General features: G+C 41.3%; 1 protein-coding gene across 1 annotated transcript; it reads right to left on the bottom strand.

The window, feature by feature from the left end:
- Window positions 1–1,182: 1,182 nt before the first annotated feature.
- Window positions 1,183–11,770, bottom strand: LOC111873820 (heterogeneous nuclear ribonucleoprotein 1). The gene is made up of 4 exons (XM_033755218.1): window positions 11,753–11,770; window positions 10,236–10,671; window positions 8,297–8,313; window positions 1,183–1,794 (listed from the first exon to the last, which is right to left on the bottom strand). Exons 1-4 carry the CDS (start codon window positions 11,768–11,770, stop codon window positions 1,183–1,185), a joined length of 1,083 nt encoding a protein of 360 aa, XP_033611109.1.
- Between the last annotated feature and the right edge of the window lie 296 nt (window positions 11,771–12,066).

Raw genomic sequence — 12,066 nt, 5'->3', positions numbered from 1 at the left:
CTGCAACTGTTGTGCTCTGTGAACTTTATTCTATAACACAGATCGTACATCATAAAGAGGAACTTTTTTTATTGCTAGTGGGGTGAGACTAAGTCCCTTGTACTGCGGCCACTTCTGGCCTGTTGTACCAGCCCCAGATGATATGTGAGGGTGATTGTGGAGTAATTGGTGGAATGAAGATTGGCAGGGAAAACCGAAGTACTCGGAGAAAACCTGCCCCAGCGCCACTTTGTCCACCAGAAATCCCACTTGACTAGAACCGGGATCGAACCCGGGCCGCCTCGGTTGGAAACCAGCGACTAACCGCTTGAGCTATGGCGCGGTCTAAGAGGAACTTAATGTGAAACGCGTCAAATATTCGGAAGGGAACTTAACGTTCCCTTTACCTTGCAGTAATAGCTTGTGGTACCTCAGCATCTTTCAGTGAGGAATGGAGAGTATCAGAAGGATAAGATATAGTGGGAGTTATATTGTGTTTAATGATTTATTAATCATGTCACATACCAAATAATTTATTTAAAACAGTCCATTACACAAATATTCACCGAGTGTTAGAATAAAAAATGCAGTCTTATTCCTGTATCTTTCAATACATTCTGATAATTCTCTTACCGAGAAATAATTTGGCATAGGATTCTCTGGGGCTGCTGGACTTCTGGCGCCCCAGAAGGTATCTCATTATATTTGTATCTCTTTATCCTCCAAAGTTCTGTTTTTTTTTATTTTGCATTGCGTAAAGTTTAGGATAATGAAATAGAAAACTATAGAATAAAATACAAACAAATTGTAACGTAGTGACAATTAAAACGACAAAAATCGCAGACACGTGTTACTGACCTCAAAATTAATTTGGTATATACGAAAACTATACCCAATGTGAATAATTTACATAACTAAAAAATTTCCGACAGAAATGTAAATTTAATTTTTTATTATATTTCAATTATGGATACTGTTATTTAAAAATATGTGGTAGAAAGCTCTATAAATTTTTACATTTAATGCAAGGCAAGGTTTAGCTTCCCATCCTTCCCGCAGGAAATTATTTTGTCGTCAGCATTTCTTCAGTTAGAGAACATAGACACATGTATCAAGCACGAAGACATATTCATTGCTTTTTGAAGTGCACAATAAATATAACTTAATTTGTGCAATATGTATTTACTCTATAAATAATTCGGTTTAGCCATAATGATGACCTCCAGCTTGAGCATGCGCAGCGAAGTGGGCTGCCTTGGCCGCAGCAACTTCGGGGGTGTCAGCAGGGACCCCATTCACAATAGCGGGGGCTCCAGCATAATGTCCTGCATAGCCACCAGCATAATGGCCACCATAAGGACCTTGACGATATTGTCCGTCATCATAATGGCCACCATAAAGTCCTTCATGGTACTGTCCATCATCATAAAGTCCGCCGTGATATTGTCCCTCATCATGTCCACCGTAATATTGTCCATCATCATAATGTCCGCCATGATATTGTCCATCATCATGTCCACCATTATACTGCCCATCATCATAATGTCCACCATATTGTCCTTCATGGTATTGCCCATCATCATGACCGCCATAAACTCCACCATAATGGCCACCATAACCACCATGGCCTGGTGCAGCTGCCGCAGCGGCTGCGGCGCCGTAAGCTGCAAAGTGGGCGGATTTAGCGGCGGCCACTTCCGGTGTGTCGTGGACGGGCAGGGGTGCGGCGTGGGGAACTCCGGCAGCGTAGGGGTAGCCGTAGTATCCGGGACGGGCGTACACCGTACTGACAACCACGAGGCAGAAGAACGTCAGCTGAAACATGCATAAGTCTTACAGCAGTGCAGAACAAATGTCAACAGTTCAGGGCCTCCCTTTGTTATGCAAATATTGCGTAGCACATTGTCCAGTGTCCGGGGCATATAGGTAATATTTTTGTAATTAAAAAGCATTAACACAAGCCCTTGCAGTAATGAATTATTTAATTTATTTGAGAGGAATGTAAACAATTAAAACTGAAAACAGAAAAGCGAGAATATGAGTTTAGTGGTTACGTATCTGTCTTGCATTCGGGAATCCCATATGGAGCACTGGCTGTCCTGGCTGACCTATTTCATAGCTTCTGTCAGTTATTCCTTACCCGTGTGGAGGCGGGTTTGAATACCTCCACCGTGACCCTGCGAGTCGTAGGAGGGGACGAAAAGGGAAGTCTCAAAATTTGAGACAGTAAAATATGGTATCGAGTACCAAGGGACTCGGACCCGAGAGAGACTGCACTGGCAAGGACCAGCAGCATGTATAAAAGACAGGCCCGTCCTCTCGTCAGAGAGTGCGCCCACAAAATACAAGACCGTAATTGTCAAACAGTAATAAAGATCTGGTCGCAAGCCCCATATGGGTGCTTTATGCCAAGACAGAGTGGCCGACTGACCGTCGGTAGTAGCACGAGACTCGGACTCAGACTCCGTAATTCCAGGCGAATTTCAAGATGGCATCTTGAAATAATTTAGGCTACTTCCTTCGTAAACCGGTTACGGTTCGCTGGGTTCGAAACACACTTAGGGCATGGATGTTTAGTGTTTGTGTGTATGTGCGTTTTTCTGTATTTGTGTACTTGCGACGACCTGATCTCCCGCCCAAGGAGTCCTACTGAATGTCTAAGATCTAATAAACCGAAGAGAAACGGAAAGTTTCATGGAGGTAGGCCAAGCCCCAAATTGGGACTGTAGCGCCAAAGGGAAAAACGAACTTCCTTCGTAATCCTTTCCGATTCATTGTCATAATTAACTTTAATTTCCTTCTACTATATCTTTACAGCGTGGGTATGTAAGACTGGAAGCCTATACTCCAGAATGAAGAAGGTGTGTTTCCGAATTTATTACTAGATATCTTTTATCTCCGATACGTCCACACGATCCTTTATTGCAGATACGTATCCGCCGTTGAGAAGCTCTGTGGAACCGCAAGATTATTTTCCACCGTATTTTAAAAATAAACGCGGGAAATTTTAGAGATATAAATATTATGTCAAATACAAATTATGTATTCTGTGGGTGATGTGTATAAACTGTTATTGAGTTCGGTGTAAAGTAAAAAGAGTAAAGCTATCCCTGTAACAGGCCATGGAGGTCCATAGGGTTGTGAGATGTCAAGGCTGCAATTTTTTTCTTTTAAATCGACTCACAGATTGCTGTGAGGTCGTCAGCCTTACGCGCCGGCTGCCCTTTACCCCCCCCCCCGGGAAGATTCCTGGCACGCATTTCTGTTAGAGGCTGAGTCGACCCCAAGGCCATAATGCGGATTGAAGGATTAGGTCAATTGAAAATTCAGTTTCCTCATTTGGAATCGAACCAATGACCTTTCGACTTGTAGCATAGTACCTCAAATTAAGTAGTTACTATAGGATTCTGACGATGGTGTATAACACACTTATATATTGGATTTTTGGACTTTATCCATCGTCCTGGTTTTTAAGATAACAAATAAAAACACGACGTTTCGGAAACTGGATCTGTTTCCGTCCTCAGGTGAAGGAAAGCACCTATTCTGTTGGGTCCATTAGAACGTGTTTTTATTTGTTATCTTAAAAACCAGGACGATGGATAAAGTACAAAAATCCAATATATCACCTCAAATTAAGTTGGGTGTAAGATCACTTATTCGTTCTGTAGTTTTTGTATTAGCGTATATATTTTTTTTGTATTGTCTATCTGTTGTAATTAATAAATATAATGTCAGCCGTCAAAGAAGCTACACATAATAAAATAATTTCTCACTGAACTAAATCCATAGAGCTGAGTCCTTCTTTGAAAGCCGCCATCCGCTCAGTTACTGAAGAATTTCCAAATATTTTGTGGAACGCGAAGGTTCATTACCGTGTTCACAAGAACCTTCCACTGGATTCTGTCCTGTGCCAGATTTATTTCGTCCATACCACCCCATTCTATTTTTCTAAGATCCATTTTAATATTATCCTTCCACCTACCCTAGGACTTTCTAGTGGTCACTTTCCTTCTGGCTTTCCAACGAATACCTTATGCATTACTTTTCGCTCCGATATGTGAAATCTCTCATTCGTTCATTACTGATTATTACATGCTCAATACCAAAGGCATGTACTTACTTATGGAACTGAGCAATTCTTGAAGAAAAGCCAAATCTGCAGCTACTCAAGAATTTCCCAGCGTTTTATGGAACCCGAATGTTCATTACAGTGTTCACAAGAGCCCTCCACTGGTCCCAGAGCCAGATCAATCCAATCCATACCATCCCATCCTATCTATCTAAGATCCATTTCAATATTATCCACCCACCTACGCCTTGGTCTTCCCAATGGTCTCCTTCCTTCTGGCTCTCCTACCAGTATCCTATATGCATTCCTCTTCTCCCCCATTCGTGCTACATGCCCTTCCCACCTCATCCTTTTTGACTTGATAATTCTAATTATACTTGGAGAAGCGTACAAGTTATGAAGCTCCTCATTATGCAGTTTTCTCCAACCTCCTGTCACTTCATACCTAATTCTTATATGAAAAATATTTTATTACTAGTTTTTTCTGCGGAACTGTCTTACCTGAAGACTTTTACCCATCGTGGAATGTTATTTGTTCAAGCAGAGCTGCTAATATCCTCACAGTGTCGTTGTGAACTCTATTCTGACTCCTATTATAGACTCCCTTTTATACTTACTGAGAGCAATATCACAAAGCCATTATGTCCTTCGCTTTCATTTCTTTAAAAACGCTTTAAGAAGTTATTTCTTTGCAATTCCTCCGTCATAAGACACACCTTCACCTTCTGTTTCTCATTTCACGGTCCCGCTATACAGAAAGCATGTACCCACAGACCGAGGGACCTGAATGCCACGCAAGTGCCACTGTTTTCTGCACTGGCAACGAATGAATTGGAGAGAGTAGAAATGCTTGCAATATTTTAGTCGGCATCTACAAAAGGAGAAGTTGTCTCGGAAATTCTAAGCTTAGATCAGAGGATAATATTACAAGACTTTCTGGAAGAGATTAATCATCCAGTTTTTGTACGACACGGACCGCATGCAAAACAATAAAGGGTGGGACATAGACACAGACAGCAAAACGATCTCATGAACCTCAAAAGCGTAAAAATTAGGAGGGATATACAGACAGACGGACAGACAGCAAGGTGATCTGACAAGCCTTCTTTCATTTTTTCCCCCAAAATTAGGAAGATAAGCTAAATGGGCATTCACTAAGTTGGGTTCGAAGATGTACGAGTAGACTGGATCAAATAGGGACCAGTGGTGGGCTCCTATGAACATGGTAACAAACATTCGAATTCCATAAAGGGCAGAAAATATCTTGAGTAGCTGAGCGACTATTAGTTTCTCAAGGACTTTGCTTCTTGCATTTAGTAGTATTAGTTTGATATATGAGGAGGGGCACGCGGTACCGTAGTTGGTTGAGGCACTGTGATACAAGCCGGAAGGTCGCAGTTTCGATTTTTGATGAGGTCACTGGATTTTTTTCAATTAACCTAATCCTTCCAGCCGCGCTGTGGCCTTGTGGTCGACTCAGCCTCTAACAGAAATGAGTGCCAGGAATCTTCCTGGGGGTAACGGGCTGTCGGCTCGTAAGACTGACAACCTTACCGCCATCTATGACCCGATTGTCTAGAAAATGTGAGAGCCTCGACGTCTCACAGACATATGGACATCCACGGCCTGTTTTAGGGATAGTTTTACTTTTTCTGCTTTTGATACGATAAATGAAGATCTAGTATGAGGATTCTTGAGCTGAATTTCTTCTGTATTTCCGCGTGCTTCATTTTCTAATGCATTGAATTAATATTGAAGAACTTTTATATGATATTGGTTTGGGGTTTATTTAAGAGATGTGTCTGAACTGAACACATTCGAATCGTGTGAACACGGTACGTAGAATAGAAATATTAAGATGTGACCNAAACGTCATTTAACACCACATCTACACGGTGCCACATCCCAGAAGACTGCTTTCTTCATGGGTACTTCCCGATTGCAATTATAGAGCGTTACCACTCGTGTAGTAATTGTTAGGCAGGTTAGAAATTTGTGGCAAATGTTGGCTGGACTTGAAATGTAATATGGTACAGCACACCGTGATAAAAGAAACTGAACTAGCTGTGGCATGTATCAATGAATTTGAACGTAATATTTAGTTTTAAACTTTTATAAAAATTTATGATTCATATTTTAAATAATTTATTTTTACATATGTGACTGGAGAAACCTCCCTTAATGTGGTACACTCCCTGTAATAGATCATATAAAAACGAACAACTTGTTATTTCAGATTTAAGAAATGTTAATAAAAATCTCAAATAACTCATTAATATTGCGTGTACTGTATTATGGATAGACAGTTCCCAATACTTTAACGAGACAGACTACAAGATAAATTAATTTCAGGCCCTGTGGTTTGGACAATTTACGGTACTACTAAATAAATGATAATCATGAATTATAACCGATAATTTTACAGAATTATAATTGGGGAGCTTCACAGTGTGTACAGCTTCTGTTAGGACTGTGTTCATTAAAAATACAAGACGTGAATTATTTTCAAAATTTCACTCTTTTTATTCAAAATAGTCTCCTTCTGAATCAGTACATAGCTGGAATCGATTGAAAAGTTTTCGAAAACAGTTACTGTACTCCTTTTGTGGAATTGCATTTAAAACTGCGGTAGATTCCCGTTGGATGATCTGGACGGTCTCCTTTCAACATCATTTCAAGGAAATAGCGGCTCCGGTCTAGAAACTCGAAATTAACGGCTTTGGGGATTCGTTACGCTGAACATGCGACACCTTCTATCTGTCAAATTTGGAACGAACTTCGCAGACAAGCGGCGGTCTCTCTATCGGTATAGTTCGCTTGCGGACTAAAACCACGGAGTTTTTTGTTTTGTTAATTATACATAATTACCTAAATCAGCGGTAAATGCGATAAATCTCTTGTAATAATCAATTTTACCGGTAATTATGAATAACAATGACCGGTAGTAATTCGTATCTACCGGTAAAGTTGAGTATTTTCGCGAGTTTTACCCGATTTACCATTGTTCAGGTAATTCTGTATAAGTACGCGTTGTTGAATAATGCCGTCTTCTGGGATGTGGTGCCGTGAAAACCTCAAATCTTACGTGTTATTATTCATAATTAGGGTTTATTAACAATTACCATAATATGAGTCGGGATACTTCAGTTGGTATAGCAACGGACTATGGGCATGACGACCCCGGTATGGTTCGCGGCATGACAGGATTTTTCTCTTCTCCACAGCGTCCATACCGTCCCTGGGGCTCACCCAGCTTCCTATCCACTGGGTATCAGGAAAATTTTTCCCCCGAGAGTTAAGCGGCCGGGGCTGAGGTCAAGAATGGTGGAGTTATACCCCCACTCCCCTATATTTCTTCATGGAATAGCCCTTAATTAATTACGCTTAAGGATAACGACCAGCTTTGCGGAGACAAATTTATACCTGCACTAAACGAACATCAAGGGCAGTGAAGAATTAGGAATTTTAAAGAAAGCATTTGGAAAATTCCCCTTTTTATCTTATCTATAATTAAACTAAGCAAAGATGACGGCCGGAAGATCGGAGAATCGATTTCCGTTGAGGTTATTGGATTTTCATTTGATCTGATTCTTCCAGCCGCACTATGGCCCTGGAGTCGACTCAACCTCTAACAGAAATGAGTACCAGGAATCTTCCTGGAGGTAAAGGGCGGCCGACGCGTAAGCCTGACTTCACCGCCATCTGTAAACCGATTGTCTAGAAAATGTGGGAACCTGGACGTCTCACAACCCTACGGGCCTCCACAGTCTGTTGGAGGGATAGCTTTACCTTAACTAATATATGTTGTGTGTCTACTTTCGGAAGCAATGAAGCTCGGCATAGAAGAACATAAAACTCTGATTTTTTCGGATATGAATTTTTCGCAGTACGGTCCGCTGAACGTCAACCGGCATTTTGGAGGAACATATCGCTTCCATCTTCAGGGCGTAATAATAAACGAAGCAAAAAACCAGTAGGGCAAACGTCGATTGACTTTCACCGGACTACACGGCGTTATATCCCAGTATTCTTCCTAGTTTTGCCATTTGTTTTGTATGGTTGTGAAATGTGGTCTCTTGCTTTCGGGAAAAAACCAAAAGGGTTTAAAAACAAAGTGCATGGGAAGATATTGTCACTTGTATGAGTGACTGTAGACGGGTTTGTATTGGTGACTCGATTTATTGACCACTTACACACACCACTCTGAATTACAAGTAATGATAACAGTCTCTCTGGTTAACACACTCTAAAGATCACTGTAACTGCAGCACACATAAAGACTTGTATGTCATCACTTATGATTGCCTTTGCTAACGTTCTTACCGACAACTCACTCATTGCTCCAACTGTCCCGGTTATAGTATCTCGGCACGGCCTTAGTAGAAAACAGTTTCTCATTGTTGTAGTTCAATTGCTGCTTGTTAAGAATTTGTTGCCTAGCAGCGGGCGTTATTTCGTTGTTTGTTTCGCGGTCTTTGCCTAGCAACGGTCTGTATGCCACAATGTTTTAAACCGTTAAAGATGAATAACGTAAGAAATTTAGGATATTACAAAATGAGCAGTTAGTTGTTATTTTTAACTTTTTGTTGTGGAGATAAGGAAATCATGGAGGTTACGGTGCTTAGGGCATGAATAAGGGAGAAACGAAATATGTATAAATGTATATGTAAGTTTGGCAGGGAAATGCCATAAAGCTGCCACTTAAGTTTCGGCCACACAGAGCGCTACGCTATGTTCGCTACGTACGTTATGTACGCTGTGTACACTCTGCGACGCAGCTGACATAGGGAACATAGCGTACGTAGCGTACGGAAGTCTGTGTGGTCAGCCACATTGACAATAAAGGGAGATATTTTTCTGTTCGTATAGCGAACATAGCGTACGTAGCGTGCGTCGCGTACATAGCGCTCTGTGTGGCCGAACCTTTAGAGGATCGAAAAAGGGAATGCAGAATAACATTGTGACGAGTTATAGGGAAAGAAGTTGCGAGTGTAAGATGAAAATGAAACCTCAGTATTCTATCCAGTGTTCGACTTTTTTATTACTGGTCCTGAAATTTTGATATTAATAACAAAAACAGCCCTTACATAGTTGGTTAATTTATTATACGATGTTTAATTTTAATCCGGTCTAGAAAACCAAAATTAACGGCCGTGAGGATTCATTGCGCTGACCACACGACACCCTCTATCCGCAAAAGTTGGCACTAAGTTCGCCCACAAGCGGCTGTCGCTCGGTCGGTATCGTTCGCTTGCGGACTAAAACCACTGAGTTTGTTTGTTTTTTTGTTTAGTAACATTCAGCTGAATATAACTGCAAATAAAGGACAAGATAGAAGGATGGTAGTACAGGAATTACAAACACTCTCTTAAGACAAACACAAGTTATAAAAGTAATTTTTATTTCGAAGACGTAACTTCAAAATTTACATAATTATTTAACTATGATGCACCAGTTATACCAATGATTGGCAGTATTTTTATTACAGCATATTTTATTGTCCGTCCTTTTAGACATGGCCGTAATCCTAGAATGAGTATGGATTTAGCCGAGTAAGAACTGAAGTGTGTGGATGGTTTAACCAAACAAAATGTACCATCCTCCTTCAATACAGCTGCAATTAGCACTATTTCTCCTCACGAGTAACCCAGAAGCCAGGTCAAAAGCACGGTCCATACATGATTACAAAATACGATATATATAAGTAATACAGGTAAAGTTGTCCCTGTGCTTAACTTAAGCAGTACGCCATGAAGGTATATTGGGGAGTAGATGTATAGTTCCACATTTTCATTTCTTCTGCACTAGCTGGATGTGAGTCATCCATATATAATACAGTTTGAAATAATTATATTTTATATGCTGGGAATATTTTTTTAATATTTTAACATTGCTTTATCTTTACTTTTTTTATATATTTTCATATTGCATTTGAAAGGATCAGAGGTAATACAAACGCGTAATTTTGGAAGGAGAAATATAGACTTGTGGATGTACTAGATATATAAATAATAGCATAGCGTTGGAAAATGAGCGTGTTACACAGTACGAAAACAGGTCCATATACAAATTCGAAAACAGTGAAAGACAAGCGATCACAGCGAGGCGTTAGAGTAAATCTCAATAAATAACGTTCATTTATTTTAACGAGAGTCAGGCTAGCAGCATGTCGGTTCTACTTAACCGTAGTAATGCCCTCCGGCGTGAGCATGCGCAGCGAGGTGTGCTGCCCTAGCCGCAGCGACCGCAGGAGTGTCAGCAGGGACGCCGTTCACGATGACAGGCACGCCAGCGAGAGGACCGACATACCCACCAGTGGAGTGGCCTTCACGATATTGTCCATTATCACCGTACAGCTCTCCCCTATATTGGCCGTCATCATGGGGTCCGCCATAACCGCCATAAGCACCATAAGCTCCAGTGTCTGGCGCGGCTGCTGCAGCGGCAGCTGCGGCTCCGTAGGCAGCGAAGTGGGCGGCCTTAGCCGCAGCGACCTCGGGGGTGTCGTGGACTGGCAGAGGTGCGGCGTGGGGAACCCCCGCAGCGTAGGGGTAGCCGGGACCAAAGTATCCTGGACGGGCATTCACCACACTGACAGCTGCGAGGCAGAAGAACAGGATCTGAAAGAAAGGAATTTCCACTCTTGGTTTATTTGCATGCTCATTAATGATGTTATTAAAGTGGAAGGATTGTCGCACACATTTCTTTTTGTTTTTTGCCATCACTAGTAGGATGTATTTAGTACTTTTTATTACACTTTGATGTATAACGACAGGTAACATGGTCTATTTAAATCAAGCTTTTTGTTTAACATTCGATTCCCACAACTGCAAGATTTCCCTCTTCTCAAAAGCGTCCAGACCGGTTCTGGGGCTCTCACCAGCCTCCTATCCAATGGGTACCGGGGACATATCCCCCGTGGTAAAGCGGCCTGGGCGTGACATGTATCTAGTGACGAGGTCAAGAATGGTGGAGCTATACCTCCACTCGACCATGCATCTTCATGGGAACAATGCACAGGAACAATTTATTATTATTATTATTATTATTATTATTATTATTACGCGTTTTCCTGTTTTGTCTTCTGCTTGTGTTTGTTTTGTTTGTCTGTTTGCCCCAGCTTAATTTAAAATTGGCGTTGGGCTACTGAGTAAACGTGAAAATAAACGAACTACTAAATTGAAATTAATTATCATATGAATGGCGCTAATAAATACTATATTAAGCTCTTAATTTCCCACCTTTTATGGAACCCAGGGATACATTACCGTGTCCCCAAAATGTCACCACTGTTCCTTAAATTAAGTCAGTTGAATCAAATCCACACCCTCCCATCCTGTTATTTTAATGAAACTGACTTCCTTAAGTTGCAAAGATGACGCTCCCAACTTATGAACTGAGAATGTGATAATGTGCTGCCTGGCCAGGGCTATCGCACACCTCAGGGGACGCTGGTACATGAGTATGGAGCAATAGCAGGATAATGATTACCACGGGAAATCCGAAAGGAATCGGATAAAGACCTTCTCCATTGCTACCTTATCTACCATGAATCGCACATAAATTCAGCCGGGACTAAACCCGAGACTGTTTAGTATTATCCTCCCATCTTTACCTAGGTCTTTCAAGAGGTCATTTTGCATTAGGATTTCGGACCAAACTTTTATTCCCCAGTAATACGATTATATAACTACGGCTTACCTGTAGTTTCTTGTTCATTGTTTTGCTGGTTCAGCAAATGATCTACACAGCCTTCTGGAAATGTACAGTGCCTCAACTCGACGCTTGCTTTATATAATTCCACATAATCATGCCATGGAATCGATCTGTCCTTCGTTTTCTTTCATCTGAATAAAAATCGTTCAGAACTATTTCTCTATCACACGTGAGCCCTGAGACACACCTTCTTCAGTAGGTTCACCTTCTTGCAACCCGCCCAGCGTGAAACAAGTGATCTTGCCTCTGATCTCTACACCAGGAAATGGCGGAACTGCAGTTCCCTTCTCCTCACTGCA

This window comes from Cryptotermes secundus, unplaced genomic scaffold, assembly GCF_002891405.2.
Source record: "Cryptotermes secundus unplaced genomic scaffold, Csec_1.0 scaffold215, whole genome shotgun sequence".
NCBI classification, from domain to species: Eukaryota; Metazoa; Arthropoda; class Insecta; order Blattodea; family Kalotermitidae; genus Cryptotermes; species Cryptotermes secundus.
The sequence above is the reverse complement of the archived record's forward strand: the minus strand, read 5'-3'. Positions and strand labels throughout refer to the sequence as shown.